General features: G+C 36.9%; 1 protein-coding gene across 2 annotated transcripts in view; it reads right to left on the reverse strand.

Annotated features, from left to right (window-relative positions):
- The window catches only part of PPP3CA (protein phosphatase 3 catalytic subunit alpha), a 297,778-nt gene that overhangs the window by 33,816 nt on the left and 238,540 nt on the right, over positions 1-25,422 (reverse strand). For both annotated transcript variants that reach the window (XM_036879171.2, XM_036879172.2), the window contains exons 7-9: positions 18,029-18,106; positions 15,515-15,609; positions 51-176 (exon numbers count right to left, since the gene is read on the reverse strand). In XM_036879171.2, the coding sequence (XP_036735066.2) occupies positions 51-176; positions 15,515-15,609; positions 18,029-18,106 (299 nt within the window). The remainder of the gene's footprint in view (positions 1-50; positions 177-15,514; positions 15,610-18,028; positions 18,107-25,422) is intronic.

A 25,422-nucleotide genomic window follows, 5' to 3' on the forward strand; every position in this document is an offset into this window, starting at 1 on the left:
TTCTTTTCTATACCTTTTTGCTATGAACATCTCAGGATTCTACAACCTACCTTTTTCCCCAACAAATGGCAGGGACCAAGTGAAAACATCCATGAAGTTTGGAAGCCAGTATGGATGAGGAGAACAGTTGAATTGCCTGATATTCATAACATTGTTCTCATACTTCAATACTGCAGCTGGGAACAACAAAAAGAAGGATGTTGGATTCACAAGCACATATTTCTGCATCTACACATGACTTTAGTTGATCAAGAAAATTCAATTATTTGACTTAGGTTCCCAACATCAAGGCAAATAGCTTAATCAGTCTTGAATATTTATAGTACTTATGGACTTACCCTCCACTCAGTGTAATACGTAACTGCACAACATATGAATGCTAAATATGATATGACATTACAATTCGGCAAATATTTACATAAAATAGTTAATCAAATGTTTGTCAGGCATTGGATCAAAAGCCCCTCTTGCAATCAAGCATATTGTAGTCTTATTTAAAAATCTGATGACACTAATAAAAGTGGCATAGCCATGTTTAACTTAATAATCTCCTCAAATATTTGAACAGAATTTATTTCTAATTTTTAGGAAAACCACACTTTTTTTTCCAGGAGAACTCACAATAGTTGTGTAATATAGTTTAAATCAGATTGCATTCTTAATGAAGTAAAATTTTGGACTCAATCCTGCATAAAATACTATGCCAGTGCCTTGACTTCTGAAAAGGATGTACCATCCATGACTTAGGAAAATGAATCTGTCTGCTTCACTCTATAGGTTAGACACACACTCACATACAACGTTATGTTTGCAGAGATAATAAGAGCATAGCGAGTCTCACTTCTAACCAGGTTGAGATATTCACCTACAGCAGGGTTAGCAGGTTTCTGGGAGTACTTTCAAGGAAGGAAAAGCTACCTCTATGGATAGATACCTTAATATTGTGGAAAACTCTCAAGATGAGTTTAAACCTTCTTTACCACTCAATGACCCTAGTTCTGCCTTCTGGAAAAATAAAGAAAAAATATATTTCTGTTTCTCAATGACTGTCTTTTGAACACTGAGAACAATACACTCAAATCATACCTTCCTGAGTTTAAAAGCTTTTACTTTTTATTATCCTGTCATGGAATGATTAGCATTACATTAGTGGGCAGATCCTAGATAATGTCAAATGGATTTTTCTTGGTTTTGTTTAGGAGTTTAAAATGTAGAAAAATTAATCACTTCATTACTTCTTTATTTTAGACTTACTTTTATATGAGGATATGTTGTAGCATACAATTTTAGATAAGATAACTAAGATAGCCCTCAAAAATCTGTTTTTTGGAAAGTTACTGAAAATTTATTGGTTTGAACTTTTAAATTAATATCTACATTAATATCTTATTTGACTTCCTACTTAATGATATCTTTAACATAACATTGTTTTCTTAACTCCCCATTTGCTTTTCCATCTGGAATATTTTTCTCAGGAATATCTGAATATCCAAATTCTTCCCATCCTTCAGTGTCCAGTCCAAACTCTATTCCTTCGGTGAACTCTTTTCTGATTTCTTTTGGTGGATGTAATTGGTCCTTCCTCTGAATTCCAAAAGTCCTTGATTTACACCTCTATTTGCATTTATTATTCAATTTTGATCATAGCTATTCTGTGTATTTATATATATATATATATATATCCACCTAACTTCTCTCTATGTTTTTAGGGACAAGTACCATACAACAAGCTTTATATTCTTTGTGCTTCACATAGCACCTTCTCAGCATAGATGCTCAAAAGTTAAGGACACATCTTCATATTTCCCCTACAATCTTTCTCAAGAAAGTTCTTCCTAATCCCTTTAACTGTTCTTCCTACAAGATGGCTTCCTAGGCTGTCTCCTCCTCCTGCTTGTCTCTGTTCTGGACGCAGGCCACACTGGCAGTATTGCTGGAACAGCGTGGCCCAGACATCATGCAATCTTGGTGGGTTTGATAAACGCAGAGTATGGGGAGGATATATAGTTTTCTGTGGTTTGGATACTACATACAGTGTATTGCAGCCTGATAATATGTTGATATTTTCAGTAGTTTTCAGTTAACTAAAATCAGCAAGGTCTTTACTTCAGATTGTATTTCTGGCTCACCAACATGATTCCAGGGAACAGAACCACGGACATTTTGGGGACAAGAAATACAGACAGCAGAGTCAACACTGATATGAAGGGAGTTACTCTTTTCTTCCCAAGGAATAGTGTATGCTGCATATATTTCTGTAAGCCCATTCTTCTTTACGTTATCCTATCATTTATGTCATATGGCCTAGGGATACATTCATAGAGAATTAAAAACATGCAAAATGAAAAAATTCATGGCAAATTACCCGACTGATACTTTGGATCTAGCAGATGGGAAAAGTGGTGAAGTATTTCCCCCCTTTGCTAAGTGGTACCTGATAAACGGCTCCATGGAAAAGGTCTTCACTACTTCTGAATACTGCATATTTGTAGGAGGAGTGTATCCTCATATTTTCAAAATAATCTTTTAAGATTCTAAGTTGTCTTCTTGGAGAGTAATTTCTCCTCTAAGATTTCCCCACTTTTTATTAGCACTAGGTTAGTACAGAAGGAGAAAAGGAAATAAGAGTGCCCTGGAGGAAAGGGAGAGGCTTACATAATACGTCATTTACTCCTTACTGGATAGCAGATGCAGCAGATGTAACTCCCCTAATGGTACAGACTAAGCAACTGAGGTTGAGAAATGAAGTGACTAGAAGTTCAAGATCACGCAGTCACTGGAAGATCTCACTCATTTTTAAACTCAGCTTTTACTGACACCAAATCCATTCCCTTCTTTCTCCCATAAATTATGTGTTATAGTCTTGGCTGTTATACTAGTTTAACTTTGAATATAGTATTCAAAATTAATGAGGTTTTGCTTTTGCCAAAATACACATCTGAGAAAAATGAAATAGGATGCAAATGCACAGGTGAGGGTAAACCTTGTCCAATCAATAAAATAGAAGTTCTGTTTTGCAGCTGGTAAGATAAAGCACTTATTCATTTAATGTTGGCTCCACATAATTTATCAGAGTGACTACTGATAAAGCAGATACCGTTTTCAGATTTTATTTTTGTTTATTAATAGCTGAAATAATAAATTTTAACAGTAGCTACATTTACCAAGCATCTGCTGTCTGCTGTATTACCAGGCACTATATTTGGTCCTTTATGAATGTATCCCTTTATGAACATCTTTACAATATCCCTCAAAAGTGGTTTTTACCATTTGCATTTTGAAAATAAGTAAACAGAGAGGTCAAGTTATTTGCTCAAAGTCACATGTGAGAAGCAGAAATCTCAGTTTCGGCCTGAATCTAAAGTCCTCCATCTTTCTGGTATGCCATGACATTCTCACCCTAAGTAAATGATGATGTGCACATCATTCAGTGTCTGCAGAGCTTCGGATGCTGATTCTCCTTCCACATTTATTCTTTAAAAAAGAGCACTGTACTGGAAGGCCACAAGCTCAGACTGCTAGTAGGATTCTTTCATTAATTACTCAGGAGACTCACGGTCACTTAATGTGTCTAGATCTCAATTACCTCACCCGACTACATGGATTTATCTGGAAAATTTATATGACTTCTTCCAGATCTGAATGATGTTAACAAACTTTTGGAATAAAGACCTCATTATTAATGCAATGATTGATTCACAGCCTCAATAATTCTAGTGGCTATTAACAGAAGATATTTTCCTATAGATTAAAAAAAAAAGAATAATGTTACATAAATTTATATAAATACACATATATTTTTTCTTCAGCAATGTAAAATATTCATGCAAAAACTTTTCAAATAACCTTACATTTAATGTTACTCATGAATTCTGATGTTTTTGCGTAATAAATATATACCACAAAAATTACATAAAACATTTTGAGCAGAAATAGTTCCAAATATCTACAGTCACGAAATTCACAGTTAATGTTTCATCTTCCACCTCCCACATCCTCCGCCCCTGCCACCTGCCTCTGACTATCACTGGGATTACAAAACTCAACTGGAGCCCTGACAGTGTGCTCTTCTCTGAAGGACTTGAAAGCCATTAACCTCCAATGCAGTATAAATAATACAAATGGTTGTACTTCAAGAATTACTCGAGACCACCTCCTGGGACCTTGTCTGAGAAACAGAGAAAGAACAAAGTCTACTATCAAGAAATTCCTCTAGGCTGCAGGCAATTACACATGACCTCTTGTCATTTAACAATTGTATGGGAGGCTTGGAGAGGGATTAGGGCATATACGCAGGCCAAATTTACAGCAGACCAGACAGCACAGAAACAAGTATTCCTCTGTTGTACATGCAGCTGTGGAGAAGAGCCAGGAGAAAATTTGGTATAATGGAAAGAATACCAGATACCCATGAATCTGGAGGCCTGACTGGAGGTTCCTTCTCTGAGGTCTACATTACGGTGCTAAAATTATGCAATTACTTGGTCTATTTTAAGTAATATATGTTTATAACATAATTTATATATGTTTATATATTATAAACATGGCAATATATTATTAAACATGGAGAACTCAATATTAATATATAAATAATATTATTAAACATGAAATATTATATTTATTAATATATTATTAAACATGAGCCCATGTGATACATGCTTATGTAGAAGACATAAAATTAGCAATTAAGGAACAGCTCCTACTTGAAAACAGGGAAGGGGCACTGGACCTCTATTATTTCTAATGACATGCCAAATATAGTGAAACCCAAGGAAGAGAATCTAGATCTTAATCCATTCCCCTGCCTACCAGAACAGGCACTAAGCCACAAGGCCATATCCAAATCTGTAGGTTAAAGGAGTCTCTCCTACTTTAAAGTATGAAACTTTGATAAGACACAAAAACCAGTATTTATAAAAACTTGGTAACATTTCTCAACATCTTCCTTACAACTGACATCAGCAAGGAAGCTGATGACAGGGCAGTGAGTGACAACAATGGAAAGATCTGAAGAGAGCTTCTAAATTTAAGAGAAGTTATCAAAATATTGCTGGCAAGAGGCATTGACTGGCTCTCCAAACCTTGGGTTCAACACATTCTGAGTGGATTTCAAGAGGAAAACAAAGGCCCTTTCCTGAAAGTCTTTAGATTAGAAAGTGTCATGCCCCACAAAGGCCCAGGCACTCCCAGCACTGCTAGGGCTGTTTTAAGATAGGGCGGAGGGGAGGTCAGAGAACGGAAATGATGAATTTTATTCCCCTTTACCCTTTCTAGTAACATTCTTCATCTTCTTAACTCTAATTGATCATCCACTCCCATTTTCCAAAGATGGGACAGAGGGAGAGAAAACAAACAAAGATGAGAGTAAAGTCAATAGGAATACTCCAGAATCATTGTAATCCATCTAGAAATAACAACAACAACCCAGGATGTATTTTTCCTTTCAATGCTTCCATCTGCAGACACCCCTGCAGAAAAGCTGACATCAGTGTGTTCTTCTGGTAAAGTCTTACCATCACAGAGGGAGACGTGGTTTCTTGATGGATAAAATTCCTCAAGTAGGATCTACGTACTCACATTCCCTTTGGCAGTATTTTAAGATTAGGCTGTACACTGCCTGAAAGGGTTTTCTGACTCTGGGAGAGATGCTACATAAGATATACATTTTTAAAAATCCATATTTTCCCATAAAGATTATTTTTTGGGGATACAATTTTCTTTTAAGGGTTTTGCGCAGATGGGTATTATATATTCACAAATATACATAGTTTCTTAGTACAGACTACAGCACTATGAATACAATCTCTATGGTCCCTTCCATTTCAGAATCTGACTTATAATGCATCTCGTTTTCTCTTCAATGACCAGTATTTGCCTGATGAATTCTGTTTTAAAAGACTCCTTTATTATTATTATTAGTGACCTAGGTTAAGGAAAGTATTCTAATTCTCAAGGGCCATTGTAATTTTTAGGTAATTTTGTCATAATGATACTCTTAATGGGTTTCCTGAAAAATGTAGTTTAAACTGCTTGATTCAGTACTTAACATAGGGTCTTTCACAGGCAAGTTCTCAGTAACTTCTATGTAATGACTGAATTTCAACCAACCTAGAACATCTTATTAATGGATACAAACAGTAGGCATATATAATTTCCCTGAAGCTCTGAGCTAATGATTTTGTATTTATCAGGATACACACATAGATACGTCACTACATATAATCCTCCTATGCCCACATCTAGTCCTTGCCTGGCTCCTCTTACCTCACACAGCATCTCCATGGCACCTATGACATCCTCTAACTTCACTCCAGATCTACATAAAATTTAGATGATGTGATTTTGCTTACATGAAGGTGGGAGACTGTACCAGACATGTCTGTAAAATAATATGAACCAGTGTGATGATGATGACGACGTGTGTGGATCTCCCTTCTTCACGCTGCATTAGTAAATTCCAAAATCATTATTCAAATATAGAATTTTGCGTAAAGTAAGTGGAAGGAAGATTATGGAAGGGATGAAGAAGCCATAGCTCTCATTTTTTTCCTTTCCAGTGCTTTGTATCACAACTTGCTTATGGCTGATGTGCAACAGTGTTGGATAAGGAAAGGATCTAAGGAAAGGGAACAGAGAAAGGAAGGATAGGATGGAGGGAGACAAGGGCAGAAAGGAGGTAGGCTGGAAAAGAAAGAGAAAGTAGCCTTTTAAAACCCTAAAACATGTAACTTGTCAGGACACCAAAAATGTGATGAATACATCTGAACAGAAGTCTGAAGGGAGCATGAAGGAATTTAGGGAAAAGGTAATGTCCCTTTAGAGGCTAAACTCTTTTAAAACAGTAGAAGAGTCTCTAAAATAGATAAAAATGGAGATATATTGGCTCTGTCACATAGTGTCTGTGTGAATGCAGGCAAATATGTCTCCTTCCTTGAGCTTTACCATCTAAACTTGTAAAATAGGAATAATTATGACCTGTTCTGTCATTTTCAAAGTATGAATGTTAAATAAAATGATACATGTGATTAATATCATGATAACATATACAATCAAATAAAATACTTAGACCCTGAAAAATGTAAAGTATCATGACTCAGTTTCAAATTCCTCAAGGAGGGGATGGCTATCTGTTCTTAATAGTTTGCCATTTTTTAATTCCTACCTAAAGTTTCATACCTAAATACTCAGATCCAGAGAATTAGGTCCAAGAACTGATCCTTGGAATTAGCTCAAGTCCAGTTAAACACCGTGAGTAATGTCTAACATTGGAATTTCACATAGAAAATTTGAATTTCTTCCATTAAATATTTTTTGCTGACTCAATAAGAATCAGTTATGAGTTCCTTAGCAGTTTAGCTAGTATACTCCTTTAAGTACTAATTCATGTATTATAATATTTAAATAAGGCTTCAGCAATCCTAGACTAGACAGAGAGATTTAGTGGAAGCTTTCAGGTACTGGACGAGTTGGCATGGACACAGTAAACACTGTTGCCCATTCCTTGCTCTCATTCAAAGCAGTTGATACTTAACCAGCTCCAAGTGCGTAACAAGGGTAAGTAAACCCTGGTCAGAGGTATCTTGAAAGCTGGTGGCATCTGCATGCAATCACAAAACACCCTTTTCATCTTCAAGCTTGTACTTGGTATCTAGCCTTGAGTTGTAGCTTGCAGTGGTTGTGTTTGTTATCCTCAAGACATCCTTGGCACTGAGTTCATTTTAAGCCCAGATATTTAATATAGACATTTTCTGTGGAAGTAGTATCAGTGCAAACTTTCTGACATTGTCAGGGTAAAGTCCAAAAGTCTCTTGCAGATTTAGAGTTTCTAGCTAATGAAAAGCAAATGATAACCCATTGATATCCTATTATTAATATTATATATATTGTCCCTATCTTTCTCCTTTTAAATGCTTTGTAGAAAATAAGATTTCTAAGTAAGTTGCAGTTCACTGTAAGAATCCTCCAACCATGAAAACTTCAAGATGCATCCTTCAACTGCCCCTGTTCCATTGGCAATAAAACTGCACTGACAGTGAACTTGTATTGAGGATTCAGGATTGCTTGAGATCCTGTCTTCAGCCCCATTTAAGGTATTGTATAAATCTGAGATCTGAAATCTGGTAATTTTATGGGCAAAGCTTTGTGAAAACCAAGTTCTACCCAAACCACTGCCTTTTACTTACTTTGTTGAAGTTCCACAATTACTTAACTGACAAAACATACAATTACATAGTGGTGATGGTTAAGAAATTGAGGAAGGTCATTTATTACAGTAAAGATGCCTAGATTACATGTAGATTAATTCAAATAAAATATATGGTGAGAGTAATTCTTGAAGATTAAATCTTGGTAGAATTTCTATTTTTTATTTTATCTTCTGTCCCACTAATTCAATGTAAGCAAGTTGGCGATTGGACTAAAAATGATCTATTTAGAAAGATCCAGCAATGACACTTGCACAATGGAACTGAATAAACAAAAGTATATAAGTATATAAATGCTTTAAAGAGAGAAAGTAATTATTTATTATAGAATAACATAAAAGATACTCTATTTTGATAATGTATGTATTTGGATGTGTAACGCTCATGTAATTTTAAAGCGATAACAAATGACTCTTCATTTCAAAAGCTTTTCTTTTCTTACGGAACAATAGTCAGTCACCTCAACACACTGGAGCCATGAGCTGAATAGGGAGCACTGCAAACACCACCCTGAGAGCTTTCAGATACCACAGCGACCCAGATGAGAGCACAGAGGTTAACCTGGGGGCTCTGGCATCAGTCTGCCAAGTTTCTGTCTCAGTGCTACTGCCTGACCAGAAGGTATGAACTTTGGGGAAAGTATAAAATCCCTTGTGCCCATTCATGTGTACATCAATGAAATCAAGATTATAATGTAATTCATAGAGCTGTTGAAATTTAGAGCAGTGTCTAGCACATGGTAAGTACTTAATCAATGCCAGTTATTATTATTATTATTATTGTACACTGCTCATAGGAATAAAGCAAATAATACTTGTATAACATGTTATTCTAATTGAAAGGAAACGTTTAAATTTACTTATTTTATTATTACCAACCTAAGACTTTAAGAAAATATATCAAGCTATATCACTCAAGGTGACAATGATAATGACAATTGTATAGGAAATTATAACCCTCGTTAGATTAATTCCATACATTAACGATACAATAAACTGGTTATAAAAGGCAGGGAAAGGGACATTCTGCTGAAACCTCCCTGCAGTTAATTTAATGCATTCATCTCAGAGAGGTGATTTCTCTGAAAACCAATCAAAACTTCTCAACCTCAAGTTCTCTTCTGCCTTAAATGTCTACCCAAATTTATTTTCTATCACCTCATATTGATAATAAAAAGAGTTAATACATATTGATAATAAAAAGAGTAAGAGTTTTCTTTACGGTTCTGCTTTGCTCTTTTGTAAATCTGTATATTCCATACCATTTCTTGGTAGATTGTCCGAGGTTTAATAGTTGTTATGAAAGAAATTATCTTCCTAGTAATTTTACCAATACTCATTAGGCAAAGAATGCAAATGTTTATTAAATAAATGAAGGAATGAGTATTTTTTGCTAGAGGAGTATCTTATAGTTCTGCTTTAGAAAAAAAATTTTTAAATTTGGCCTACAACTTGTTAGTGGATATTAAATAACAAAATGCTACCATGAGTATGGATTTACATTTTCTGTATTAAAATAAGTGATCTGGAAAACAGTTGCTCAAGATCAATTAGGGGATCTTTAGATTTGAGATGATGGCAGGAAAAAAGTAAGAGCTGTGAAAACTGCTGCCTTTGGGCAAAGTCTCCAGATTAATTTTATCTAACTTGTAAAGCAACTAGTGATCATATTTATGCCACTGGTTGTAGGACCCCAAAAATGCTCTTCATGTTTTTGTCTATGCTAAAGATTATCCCCATGCTTAATATAGGCCTCAGACACTACAGAAATGGTCCCTTGCTGTCAAATGTGGGCAACGTGGTAAAGAAGTAAGCTTTCAGACATGGTTTAGAGAGGGAGAGATGCTACTCTGGGTTGCCTAGGCATTGATTCTACTCCCTTGCAGAGGATCCCTCCACCTCAGCCCTGTCCCATATCCCTCTCTTATCCAGGATAAGGATCTTATCCAAATGTTTCGGCATTTGGCTCCTGAAACAGGCAGGTGCCATACTTCTCTAAGTCTGCAAGTATGTTCACATCACGACTGCCAACAGATCCTTCCCTCCCTTGGTTCATCATGTTAGCAATCTGAACCTCCCTTACAAGGTATGCCAAACCATACATTATCTTTTTATTTATACATGGTACCTTCCTGAAGTCCATGACTACTTTTTGATGGAAATATTTGATGTTAAAAATGTCAAATCTGGTAAGACTGAAATGTTTTTTATATATAATTCTGTCAAGTTGCCTGTTGAATATTCAAAATGTCACAATAAATTTATTCTCTATCAAAAGGTAGACTTCTGCATCTCAGAACTTTAGCAAACAATGCTTTTCTTGACATCCTTGAAACCTGATTTTCTACTTCTCTCTTCTTTCACTTACTTTAATATTGAACTATTTTCTTCCTGGTTGGTATTTTAATCTCTGATCTTGATTGCTAAATTAGTTTGGCTGCCATTTAGATTCTCCTCTCAAATACAAAATATATTTCATTTAATACAGTTTATTTAATTGCTTAATTTTACTGTCTGTAGCTTTTCCTGGAACTGGGTTCTATACCCTTGTATGTATTTTTATATTTCTCTACATGTATATCATCATTCACCTATGCACCCACCCACACAACAAGCCATCTAAACTATAGAGCACTGGAAACCTTGTGTAATTTATTCCAGACTTTTTTGAAGCACAGGTGTATCAATAAAGAGATAATGGGGGTCAGTGTTTATATCAAGGTTAAAAACACATTTTTCCAGAGTTAGAATTAGAGTTTTTGGCCACACTAAATTGTTTAAAGCAGAGTTCACATCTGCCATTGTATTTCTCAGTACTGAGTGGTTTTACTCTGATTGCTTAAATGCCACTTCCTTAGTTACACTTTTTTTTTATCCCCATGTATTAATTTCCACTCCCACTTCATACCACTCTTTTCTTTGTTGTATTTTCCAATTTTTAAAAATAATTGTTGGTGGAGTTCTTTACTTGATGCCTATCACACTACCACATTATAAACCTTAGTGGGCAAAGACAATGTCTGTCCTGTTTATTTTACATCCCAAGGACCAAGCCTGGTGCTTGGCATAATGGTAAGTTCTCAATGAAGGTACATTGCATTGGTGAGTGGAGGAGGCTGAGGTCACATTTATGAGTGGCAAATATTAAAAAAGGAAAAAGAAGTAGCAACAGCTACATGTCATTACTGTATTTTTCTTCTCCTTGGTACATTTGAATAATTACGAAATGGCTTTTCCCTTGGGTTACAGATTCACAGGAGAAAAACAATTCAAATGTGCAAAGTGCTCTGCAAATGTTTAACTCCACTTTGGAAGGATTATCAGCACTGGTTACAACAGTAATTTGAAATGAGATAAAGCTCTGTGGATCAATGCTGACAGGGCGCTCTTAGGCACTGTCCTGCTATCAATTGTCAGAAAGCAGATGTGCCAATCAATGCATGTGCTGCCTGCCCACCTTGAACAAAGCATGAGACTTGGCTTCATGTGTATCAACAAGCCCCTGCTTCCAACTAATTATAATCTAATTGGGAAGTTATGGGAATGTTAACTCTAGGAAAAGCTAGCTAGAAAAGAAAGTAAATGACAAGTACAAGAGAAAATGATTCATATTATAGGGATTCAGAGAAGGATAGCCAACAGAAGTCTTCAGCACTTCACACAGAGCTGTGGGTCTCATCCATCAGATGGACAGAGAAGAGTGAGATGAGTATTTCTAGATGGAAAGAAGTGTATGGGCAAAGATGGGGAGAAAGAGGAAGTCAACAGTTGTTGAGAGCAATGAGCAGAAAAATTTGGCTGAAGTAAAAGGTTATCTGGAGAGAAGCAGAGAGACAGGTTACAGTGGTAGATGGACCCACAAAGTGCAGTCAGAACTATAGTGCCGAGGAGGCAGGGTTCACTGCTGCCAGCTTCTCTGAGGCCCTCACTGACACAGGGCATAGTGGCGGCAACATACAGGATTCCATGATGACAGTATCTTCATACTGCACAGCATTTGCTTTCAAAGAATTTCACCTATTATTGAGGAAAGACTTTTTTTTTCTTATTTTGCAGAGATGTCACCGCATGTCAATAACTTAGATGAGTTTGTTGTTCAATGACAGAGCTGTGATTCAAATCTCCATCTTTTGCCCTGGCATCTTGCAAACATAAGCAGGAGTCATTAGAGTGAGGATAAAAGGGATGCAAGAAGGTGGTGAGTTGCTGGCTGTGATAATACAGCCTGGAAGGCATGAGAACTGACTGAGTTCATGCGGACGTCACCAAGGGACTGGGCACTTACAGACCTTGTGACTTCCTGAAAGCTGCTCTCATCGCAGGCAAGTGAACGACTAATCAGAATTATTGGACATTTACACATGAAGCTGATCACATAACTATTACCAGATTTAAAATGATAGAATAAACCTTCTTCTTCTCATTCTTTCATTTTTCCAGAGAGCTATTACTGTTGCCTTAATTCACAAGAGCTTTAAAACTCTACTCATACTGTAACTATTAGGTAATAATTTCTGAAGTCTTTATGGTCATCTGTTTCTAAGAATTAAATGGTTAATTCAGAGATTCTTCACTGCTCTCTTTCCACCAAGTATGTTTGAAGGTATTTGCAACCCACTTTATCGCCCTGCCTTTTACAATGCTAGTTAACATTTATTTTTATTCAAATACAGTAATCCTCATTCAAGCAGGGAATAACTGACTCCCACTCCCACATACTGTACACATTGTTAGCAATAATAGTTTAACAGTGCTTCAGAGATTTTACATAAAAGTCTTTTGAAATTATGCTCAAACTGAAGAATATATCTTTCTTCTTCCTACTGGTTTATCTTTTCCTCTCTGGAGAATTTTTTTCTTTCATGAAAAGATTCCCAAAATGAAATGCTTCTATTCCCCTCCTTAGGGATTGTGATCTACTCTAATGGCGAGTGAACACAGTGAAAGAATGACAAAGCCTCAAAAACAGCAATGCACCGATGTCTACTGTTTTTCTAAGTGCATACCTTGTTAAATCAGAACCAGAGACAATGAAGGAATGCACACCTTATGTGAGAAAGAGTGATTGGTTTCAAGCAAACTGCTCACCTATGATGAATGGGAAAAGTCTGTTTTTGTGGAATGAAATCCCAATTTTCTTCTTTGTTTCTTATTGTTTTGACTTTTAAAAAAATTGTTTAAAAACCTGTGAGTATAGTACATGCTATTTAATAAACGTTCTCTGTCAAGAAAATTACTTGTTTGGACACTCCCTTCACTGGGTGTGATGGAGAAAAAATTTAATGCCATAAAACAATAAAAATGTAAGCGTTCAAATTTTATATACTTTTGGTAAATAACAGGATCATGGTGGAACATGCAAGATGACCTAGTGAGTTCTTGCATTCCTCAAAGTTACCACAGGAGAACTCTCTGGTAAGACATGGAGAAACCCCACCCAGTAAAAGGGAATTAGCCCTTATTGGCTTTATACAAAAGACTTCAAGATTCAGATTTTGTCTGGGAAAAAAGTTTGCTTAAAAATAAAAAAGTTTCAAAAACATTGGCCTTGACTTTACATTTTCCTCTTTCTAATCAAATGTTAACCATGCTTTAGCGTCCAGATGATATTTTACCTTAAAGAAGACCTTCGATGACCATTCTGGAATATCACCCCTTGTTGAACATACTTCATGCTTGACTGCCTTAGTTTTACTTAATGACACTGTGTTTTCGATTTTTATTATATCACCCAAATGTCTTTGTCAGCTGGCTTATAAGCATTTGACATGCTGAGAACATGTTTTTGTTTTTCTTTTAATTTTTCATGCTTCTTCCCACAGAGCATGAAAGTAGAGCCTCTTGTCTAGACATTAGGCAACCAGAAAAGAGGGGACAACTCCCCCTCTCACTCTGCCATCCATGGTTGTGACAGAAACCACACTGTGCCTACTGATGACCGTGCTCTTGGCCACAGAGGACAGCCCACCTCATTCGGAATAGCTATCCGTAAGTCTCATGCTCTAGTGACAGGACAGTGCAGATGTGTCTGGGAGAGGCGAGGACCAGGAAGAGATGTGTGCGTATGCAAATCACTGCAGTGTGTACGGTTTGCCTTCTGCAGAACTGCTGACAGATCAGAAGAGATGGGGTTCAGGGTCCAGCCTGGGTGGCAGGAGGTGAGAGTGCTAAGCAGGAAAGAAGGCAACAGCCCATTTATACAAACTGAGGACATTGCCCAGGCCCTTGGGAATCAGGGTGGCCAAGGCCTGCCTCAAGCCTGTCATACAGAAAGCCACCTACCACAGCTTACTTGGGCATGGGAATGGCTCCTAATTCCAGGAGTTTTCAGACTGGTTCAGAAATGAGGCTGCCTTCTCCTGCCTCTCTTGAGCTAGCTTTGATCTCATGCATATTATTTGACTGCTTTTTCTTTTTCCTTTTCCATTTCTCTTAATCTCAGAGTTTAAGCCCCACACAGACATGTGGTATATATACTAACCAGGCCAATGCCAACTAATGTTATGGCTTTTTCACATTTTATCACTCATTGTGCCACACCCACAACACTTCACATCATTTTCAAATAAGGAGATTACCCTGATGAAAACAGACAATGTATCCCTTACTCCTCTCTTCCCTACAGTTTGCAAACAGTGTCCTCTTGTTTCCTGGTCTCTTTGAGGAACGAAGGTATGGAGTTGCAGAAAGGAAGTACGGGACACTGAACCAGATGTGGCTGACTCCCGATCATCACTACCTTAGCGAGTGGCCTTGGGCAAAGTGACTGGCCACATAGGTTCACTCTGCATATTAAAATGAGTGGAAGAGTAATGATATATACAGTTAGTTTAATTCAATTTTTTAAAAAATAAATGGATGTGTACTTGCCTAGCACAGGACCTGACTTATGGTACATACTGAAAGAGGCAATTTGAATTTCAAGGTATAGGTATAGTTTCCTTTTGCTTATTTTTCTTGGTCCTTTACATGCACAGTTACACTATTCTGATTTAAATCCACATCCTTCTTACACAGAATGATTTTGGATTACTTCCAATCATTATTTCTTTCAAAGCCTCCATCTACCAGAGCAGTTGCTATCATCCTGCTATGTATTAGCATCTCCTGGAGAGCAGTTACAAAGTAACGGTGCCTGGGCTCCACCTCTGACTAAGTGAATAAGTAACTCTGAAGATAAGCACAAAATCTGCATCAAATAATAAATGAAAAAGTAAAGGGGAAAAGAACAGCTAAAAATGTTTAACAAAATGAAACAGTGTAAGGATTATTAAGCATACAAGACTACAAGAGGGATTTAAAATTACTTACCTTTGTTATTGTACACATCTAAGTAATTTGGTGCTGAAAAAATTGTAATTAGAGAAGGGAAGCCTGTTGTTTGGCTTTTCCTATACATGCGATACCTAAAAACAGTAAACACAAATTAAAACAGGGCTAGTATGGAAAAATGGTGATATCAAACTATAGATTTAGAAATAGAAAACTGAAGTTATTTTATCACTCGATAATTCAATTACACATCAGAAAACAAATTTTCTTTCTAAAATCTGTTATACACAGACATCAGTTCATTTCAGGGATGACAATGAGAATATACAATCATATGTACAATTTCCAATTAGGTCTTTTCTAAGTTTAGCAGACCTAGGGGAGGGCAGAATTCAGTGCAAAATTTATTTCCGTGTGTTCAACATAGAGGAGAGAGGCTACTTTTTGCACACAGACACCCTATGCTTACCATGTTTTTTAGAAGTTTGCCAATATTTTTGACATAAACAACTTAAATAAGCAGGGCTATATATAAATCCTAGCACTAATAACCAGGCTATTATTCTATTTATCTACAATATTATTTTACAGTTGTATATACCCATTATGCCCAGGCAAAGTGATTTGCTTTTCAAAGAATGTCTGGTTAAATCTTTGGGTTTTATGAATTAAGATTGTTTCTAGATTAGAACTTTGTTTATTACTCATCTCTTCTGGTATCTGAAGGTCAAAGATCATTGTTTCATCAGGGTGATATTTAATCAATCAGTAATGAAAGAGACCATCTGCAAGATCTTTGGAAATAAACCACCCATCCAGTTACTTTTCTTCCCCTAAAATAAAAATAGGACTGGAGTTCTCAAAAAATCAAAAAAGTAAAGAAGACTTTGGCTCTTTTCCATCAAGGTGAAAAACATATTTCATGATTTCTATGTAACAGATTTCAGGAATATCAGTTTAGAAACTTCCTTAAGAAGTGCACAGCAAAATTTATTACCCCTTGGTAACCTGGATCAGTTACTTCTGACAGCCTAACCATGCCTAATTTAGCTGGGTTCTAAAAGGGCCTCAAATAGTAACTTTGGATAGATCAATAGCCAAATTAAAATTTATAATTACACAAATATTTTGATGCTACTTTTCCCAGAAGAAAATATCCCCTTAAAATTCTTTAATTCTCTGAAAGTATTCTGCTTATGGGACTGAGCTTTGTTGGGAGACAAAAATCAGAATGTGAAAGATATTTGAAACCAATATAATGTTGTGTATCAACTATACTTCAATAAAAAAAAAGACAAAACATGATTAACGCTTAATTCTAGTACCTTGACTTTGCAAACCTGGGCTGGCTACGCCTACTCGATGAAACCAAAGGAACTGGGTGACATGCTCTCAGTTTCCCCAGTGAATCAATCAGCTTCTCCTTTTAAACAAATACACTTGTTGGTTTTAGCTGATCCATGGTATATTTTCAAATAAGCAGATGATTTCAGGTCTATAGTGGGATTAAGATAAATCTGCCTAAAATGTTCAGTTGGAACAGTCAACAAAAAACCATGGTGACACGGCTTCCTCAAAAAGTGAAAAATTATTTGAGGAACCTGAATGATTGGGTTTCCTCAAATATCAGCCACAACAGTGCTGATACATGATATCAGATCAGATCATACCTAGTGGTGACTTGAAAAAGGCTAATTTGCAAAGAAATTTATGATCTGCCTTGATTCAGGTTCATCACAGACATGGCTTACTTCAGAATGCAGACATCTATATTCCACATTTCAGCGCACAGGTTATAAAACTAAATGTTCTTCCTTTCTGGAAAATTTAGAACACGAAGGAATGAATGTAAACATTTGAAGGCAAACAATGCCTTTCAGTGGTGCATACTGGGAAGGGTATTGGACTTCAAATCCTAAAATTAATTGTGCCTATGTCTCCCTACTGCAGATTTAATGCACCACCAAAGTGGTTATTTGATGTTACATAGTTTCTAAACCCTTAAAATTGATCTATGTTTTAAAGATTTACCAGGTATTAAAAAGTCATCTTATGCATTGTTAGGTAGAATACAGGACTTTCACCATCATTTAAGCATCTCTGCTTTTGTCCTTTAAAACTTTACAGAGATCAGGAATGATATTCTTAAGCAAAAGCATAACATGCAATATCTGTTAAATATTTATGTGCAATTCTCCTTCACAATGGCAACCAAGATGGAAAAGCAGCTGGCAATTTACTCACGTATGGGACAGTGGTTAAGAGCAGGATTTGAAAAAATTAAGAGAAGGTGCCCTTACAGTGTGTAAGAAACTTAGCTGAAAATTTTACCTGTTCAAGCTAAAAATGGAAGAACTTCAGAGGGGGCTCTACAACACACCTGCTGCCATTCACTCCCCAGCACCCTGCATCTCTGACTCATCAGAAGACAATTTTAAGATCAAATCCTTTCAGGGAAAGAGCTGAGCAAAAGGGAAGCCCCACTGCCTGAGCAAAGAGAGACCACGACAATGGGGCCAACCCTGGTTTTCAGAAACTTGCAAAACTGCTCACCCTGCATCCTGGGCTTCATGTGCTCGGAGTATAGATAACAAGTTATTGTGCTGCAGGAACTCACAGACAGCCGGGTAACTGCCAGAGACAAAAAGAAGAGAAACATCCGTTATGAAAACATAAGGAGTAGCACATCTGTCTGTAACATCCACACCTATGTGGTCTTATCGACCATAATTAAACATACATCATTCATGAAACGAGTCTCCTGGCTCTGAGGACAGGTTTTTCCCTGTAGCACCTTCAGCCGTACTTTTTACATCATCAGAAAGGGCTGGAGGTGTGTGAATTGGAAAACGATCACAGGCCATTATATAAGAACACCAGGCAAGTGGCTACTTTGAGGGAAAATCAAAATTATCAAGTCTACATTTAAACACAAAGTGACTAGAAGCATAAATGTAACATGAAAATGGACTTTAAAATACAAAACTCTGTTTTCTCAAATACAGCACTATTTGTGTCTGGGTACACATGTGTGCCAGTATGATCCACGGAGAGGACTGAGTTTGGGGAGTGGGAGAGAGTAAGTCTTCTGGGAAATTAACTTTTCAACTCATTTATGGGTACATTAACTGACTGCATCATTCAAACTCTAAACAAAATTATAGAATTCACAAGGTTTTAAAACATGTACTTTAAATATGATCAACAGAATTACTTAAGACTTATTCTTTATATCTTGACTTAATAAAAATACCAAACATAAAATCAAGATGATTTTGCCTCTTAAGATAATCTCAAAACCAAAGATGAGAATGTCATTACAAGTGAAATTCAAATTATAAATCACACTTGAAAAATCCTTTGCAATCACTTTGTCTCTGCTCTAAGAATTTTTAATGAGATAAATGCATGCCATAAAAATGAATAAATTTTAGATAGTTCAAATCAAGAGAGCAAAGCAATGCTTGTTTTATTATAAACAAAATGCAGATATCCACTGGAACCTAAACTATATACACTACAGGAAACAATTCAGCAATTATAAAAATAGCACTTTTTAATAGTATATGGCACTCAAATAATTTATTATAAAAGAGAAGATGAAAGTAGTTTCAATGCTACAGATTTCGTAAGAAGTCCCTTATCAGTAGGAAAAAACCCCATGAAGATGGTATTCCACTGTAGAGATACTGATTGTAAAAAGCGTTCTGTTCCTTGGCAAATGTGGGATCTGAAATCAGAAACTGTCTTTGTGTATAGGTACAATTATTTGTGTGCAGGTGTATGTGTGTTTTAGAACATTCTAGCAATTTGCTAGGGAGAGAAAACGAAGACAGATTCATGAGGCCTTTACTTCCTAGCTGTCCCAGGTCAACCCAGGATATAAATCATTTAACTTACAAACATTAATATAACTTCCTGATGAACATTAATGTAACTTATATACATATATAATACATATATATGTATATAATATAACTGGAGAAGATGCCCCAGCATGTCCACATGGTAACATGTCCACATGTACCTACACCAAGAGTTGACTAACGTGTCTTCAACGACTTCTGTTCTACTTTAGGAGGTGAGCATATAACCTTTCCAGAGCAGTATGTGTTAACAAAAGAAACCTTAATTTCAGAGATGCTTGTTGGTGTTTAAAAAACAGCATATTTGCTTGGTACATACCTATCTATAATGTGTCCAGTCAATGGGTGGCAGAGCAGGGGTAGCACTCAATAAATGTTCCTTCCTTTCTCTTTAAGCCGTGTACTTATATTTCTTGTGCCCTCATAATGCTTCTATAAAGAGACAGTTTATGTCCTTGCTGTACCACTGCAATACAGAGGTTGTTTGCCTCCTTTTGTCACTTTTTTGCCTTCAGGCAAATGGCTTGGCTGTTCTTTTTTTATTTATTGTTTCCTTTTGGAAGAACTTAACACTAGTCTTATGAAAGCATAATTTTAATATATTTTCTTCATGCTAAGTTTGATACCCTTAGATGTTGAAGCTAAGTTTCCCCCCATGGAAATTACATCTGATTTTTGATGGAAATCTAAGGAAAGTAAATTTAACCCAGCAGCAATCTGCTAGACTAAAAGCATGGAGTGATGAACACTTGCATTATTACTTAGAGGCAACTCAGTTTAAAGAAAACCTTCAGAAATTTAAAAGTATAAATAACCAAAGACTCAAACATTCTAAGAATTACATTTTTCTAAATGAATTTAGAAAATACATGAGTATCATCAAGATTCCTATTATTGGTGAACTACCTGCCTCAGATACAATAAATCTTTAATGATATTAGGGGAAAAAACTCACTGTAATATTTTATGTTTTTTTAATGGAAATGATGATAAATCAAAAAGTGTTCAATCTGAAAAGCATTTAAAAAGTACACAACACCTTAACACCACAGAGAGAGTTGGAAGTCACTACTTGTCAATCATTTATCACAGGCTCATTGGTGATTTGCTTCATTTGTTAGGAGATTGTACTATACACAGGGAAGGGTGGTATGATAAGTCTATGGTGTAGTTTCTGTCTTGAGGTGTTTATAATCTAGTAGGAAGGTAAAACATTAAAAAAAATTTAACTACTTAGGAATAAAATATAATAAAGATAAAACAGTGCAAACTATTATAGATATCATAAAGAAAGAAAGCACATGGGTTTGAGAAAATCTTATTGAAAAATGTCTATCTCACATTAGATTTTTTTTTCCCTCCTCATCTTTGCATTAATAAGGTGAAATATCTGTGCTCTGCACCCATCAAGGAAAAAGAACCCTTCTCCCCCAAGGCTGGTCAGTCAAGCCTGGGCCCATGGCATTTTGAGCAGAGGGCCAGCCAGCTGGATCTCAGCCCCTCTCATACCCCTGCAAGGGCACCCTCATTACACACAAGCTGTATGTATGCGCAACCCTGGAATGCTTTTATTTAGCCTAGTGTCCTGAACATGGCTTGAAATGAGGCTTGCTGCAAGGCTGGGGCAAAGCCAGCAATGCTCTCAGTTCTGTGATACTCATTTAGCAGCATGCACAGCTGTGTGTGGGGAAGAAGTCAGGGTATCTCTGAAAGTGCTTTTTGTTTTTCTTTTTTTCTTCTATGGAAACATGCTTAGTCCTAAAGCACTGGAGAATGTATCTTCTCTGAGTAGAAAAGGAGGTGGAAATTTCCATGGAATAGTGGGAGTCCTTAGATCTGGGTTCTTTTTCCAATTTCCTGTGTAAACTTTGGAAAATTTCTTAACCTCTTTGAGCCTGAATCACCTCATTTATAAAAATGCAGACAGTATTATTTATTTAGACTTGAGATAAAGATTAAATGAGTTGGCAATATATATAAATTTTCTAATCGAATGCCCAACTCATAGTATGGACATTTAACAACTCTTCATTTTCTCCCAGCTGCCATGGTGCAGAAGGAAGCAGGCAGCACAGAATGGTGAGTAAGCAGCCCCGGATTCTACTAGTAGTTGTGAAGTTTATTAATTGTGACTTACGTTAGATCTTAAAGGCAATGATGTACGGGATTCCTAGATAGGAAAGGGGTTACAATTCCACTGACGGGGGGAGAGGGAGAGAAAGCAGACTGAGCATGAACGAAGGTCAAGAAGGTGGAAAAGACAAAAATGTGAGAAATGGTAGAACAACTGGCTTGGCATGAGAGAAAATAGCTATTATTAGATGCATTCTCTTTATCTCCTTTTTTTGTTTCTTGCCATATTAAACTGTATTTTAGATCTTGAGTTAAATCTCCCAGATTTCTGGCTCTTTAGGTATAGCCAGCAGGCATGATCAAAGTACCTTTTTTAATTAAGCATATGTGCTTTCACAGATACTTTCCCTGAGTATTTTTTCCTCCTGGAAAGGCCTACTTTTCTGCCAAACCTTAGCTAAGTGAGCCCTTCCCTTCAAACCTACTTCAGCCTGAGGTATACAGAACTGCTACATCCACCATGTTGCCAAAACATATGTATCATTTATCACTTGTCATATTGCTGTGTAAATTATGTTTATACATCTGCTCTCCAGCAATAGCGAATGCCTTAAGAGATGGACAGGTTTGTCTTCATATCCTAAATGCTTATCAGCTATTTGTCAGCTTATTGGAGCTCACACTTAATTGCTGGGGTAGTTTCAACAGGGGCACTGAAGCGGGTGAGATACGCAAAGGGTTTCTTCCCTCATCGACATCAGCACAGCAGAGGCAGACAGCCGGCAGTCCCTTGCTGAGGGACCTGGAGATAGCTTTCCCTGCCTCCTTCACGTCCTTCCCTTCTCTTCGCCCTGTGAGAGGGAGGACTCTGCCTGACCACAGACCTCCTCTCTTCCTCCAGTGCCTGGCAATGGGTCCTGAGGCCTGGGCAGGAGGGGGGGGTCTAGGATGCTGTCAAGCTACCTTTTTCTATGTGTTTTTTTTTTTATGACTTGCTATGTTTTTTCCTTTGTCCCAGAATTCTCCAGCTAACTTCACTTTACTCACTAGGGATCAAGTCTGGAAAGGCTCCAACTCTTCCTGCCAAAACTTCACCAGAATTTAAGTCCTCACATTGGTCTGGCTGTTGGCTGTCTCAGGAGTGATGAACAATTCTTACTTCATATTGATGTGTAACATCGCTACAGAAAACCACCCAAATCAGAAGATTACAAATTGATGACCTTATACAAAGTGACACCTTTGTAACTAGCACTCAGACCAAGACTCAGAACATTGCCTGAACCGCAGGAACTCTTCCTACCTCCCTCAAGTCATTGTCACCTCCTCACTAAGGGTAACCTCCATCCTGGCTTTTAACATTATAGATTTTGCCTTCTCTAAAGTTAAACTCTTATTTCAATGGAATCAACTAGTACGTCGATGTGGGTTCCTCCACTCACCAGCCTGCTGCATGCAGTTGTATAAAAATGCTGTAATTTATATTCATGCTACTAAGTGGATATTTGGGTTGCTTCCATTTCTTGGCTACTACAGATACTGCTGCTATAAATAATCTTGTATATGTCTTTTGGTATATATCATGTACACATATCTAGTGGACATAAAAATAGGGGTAGAATCACTTAGCTATATGAATGTTCAATGTTAGAGTATACTGAATCAGCTATCTGTAATTGGATTAGAGGTAAAGGGAAACCATTCAGATGGTCATCTTTCTAGAATTCCTAGTGTTACCTTTTTTCATGAACACCACCTTCCCTCCCTGCAAGAGCCTTCCTCAGTGACTCTTGGCTACATATGTTCCACTTTTCCTTTAAAACAAGGTCTAATAACACTTCCACCATGAGTAGATCCTTAAACTCCAATATATCTCTGGGTTAGGCCCCCAGTTGTATGTGTAAAATAACCTCCACCTTTATCAGACCATTCCTTACCTTGCATTTTATTTGCCAGTTTCTGCTTAGCAGTCTCTGCAGACCAGCTTGTCATTCCCTCAAAGGCACATATAGTAGGTGATCAGTTAATATTAAGTAATTGAATTCTCAAAGGATTCCCATCAATGAAACAGTATGATTTAGGGAGATGGGGAGCAGGAAGTATATTGTGAAATCAGGTGTGATTTTAACAAACTAAAATGAAGGTCTTGAACTCAGAGTGTGTGCAAAGAAGGCCAGATGGTATAGATGCCTGTGATATTTTGAAGAAATGGTCAGTAAGACATGATGACTGATTGGTGGTGATTTCAGTGCAAGAAGAAAAAGCAAAGATATTTGTTAGTCTGCATGACCAGGAGATAGATTGTTAATGAAAACAGACAAAACCTGGAGGAACCCGCAGTGGGGATTAAACAAGTGGGGAAGTAATTAAATGTTTTCAGGCAAGGTAAGTTTAGGTTAAGACTATAATGGAACATTTAAATTAAAAACTCCAGCAAGCAAGTAGAAATAGAGAGTTCAGCTCAGGGAAGATAAAGAGATGAAGGAGCTAGATTCAGTAATCAAATCACAGAGTTTATAGCTTACAGTGAAGCTAATGGAATAGATAAGGGTCCAGAGAAAAGTGTGAAGAAAAAAATGTTGAAAGCAGGAGAGAGACAAAGAAAGAGACACCAGAAGAGGCAGGGGTCTACTTGGTAAGTCAGAAGAGAATTGGGTGAAAAAGGGAGAACCAGAGGACTGCCAGGTGGCTGATAAGAGTGTCAATTGCAGGAGAGAAGCTGGGGGAGTATGTGACTAGGAGAAAGGTGGCTGGTCTGGATTAAGAGGCCAGTAGGGATCTGAGTGAGCTGCAATTTGCAGCTTCAAAAACATTTTTAAAATGACTGTCAAGATGTTCTTCAAATCTCTGAGCTCAGGGAACTTCAGAATGTCTGATTGAACTCATTCCTTTTGACGCAAGCAAATCTAGAGCACAAAGCTTATGTGATTCATTCAAGGCACACATGCAAACTGACAGTCCGAGCCCACATCCAGCCTCTGGGTGCATCTGGTCTACAGGAAAATGAAATTTTTACCTCCCAGGTGTCATACGCCTCACTAATCTTTACAATCTAACACTTGGCCTGCCTCAAATATCCCAAATACTTGCATGAACACTACAGGTACGTGAGTATGCAAATTTTGGCCTATGGTTATAAAGATGATGGTAGCACTGGGGACAAACACAGTTCTATGGCTTCATTCCTTGCTGTCACATTGCTGATCCTCTATAACTCATGAACAGCACTGACGAATTCCTACTGATGCATTCTTGTATAGAACTTCCTTTTATTTAAAGCATGGCCTAGATAAAACATATTAGACCATGGATAGAGTGGCACTGCAAATTAAACAAATTAGACTCAGTAGACTTGGTACCCAAATTTCCAGAACAGACTAATGAATTGTAAACGTTCTGATAAATAAGGTTGGAACAAAACTCTATATAAACATGGAAAATTAAACTGGGACTTAGCATCAAAGTAACTGCTACTAACTCAAAGAGCCATCGTCATCACGTTTCTCTACCAATTTTATTGTTCCTTTGTGCTTCTCCGGAGCAGCTTGATAAACTACGACCAGGGAGTGTGCTTTGACACCTTCAAGATGGCACTAACGACAAAAGAATTAAAAAGATCTAAGAGAATCAAAGGGTCATTTTCTCTTCCCAAATAAAACCTAATCCAGATTGCTTTGCCATTAGTTAAGAGTTGATAGGCTGTGGATTAAGTTAGCAACTGTCATGGCTAAAGATTATTATCCATAAAGAAACTCTAACGAGAGGAGTTAAATAATCATTTTGTTAAGAACAAAAGTGTGAAAACATGCATAATTCTCTAATTATCTGATTGATAGGCTATCTCTGGTGTAAACACATCTGTGTCTATATTCACAAAACAAAATTATTGCAACTTATGTAAGTTCAGTACAGGACTTTATTTAGAATATGACTTACTTAAACGACTGACTCAGAAGAATGGTACATTATGCGTTAAAGAAAGATTCATGCAATATCGCTCAATATCAA

Source organism: Manis pentadactyla, chromosome 5 (assembly GCF_030020395.1).
Source record: "Manis pentadactyla isolate mManPen7 chromosome 5, mManPen7.hap1, whole genome shotgun sequence".
Classification (NCBI taxonomy): Eukaryota; Metazoa; Chordata; class Mammalia; order Pholidota; family Manidae; genus Manis; species Manis pentadactyla.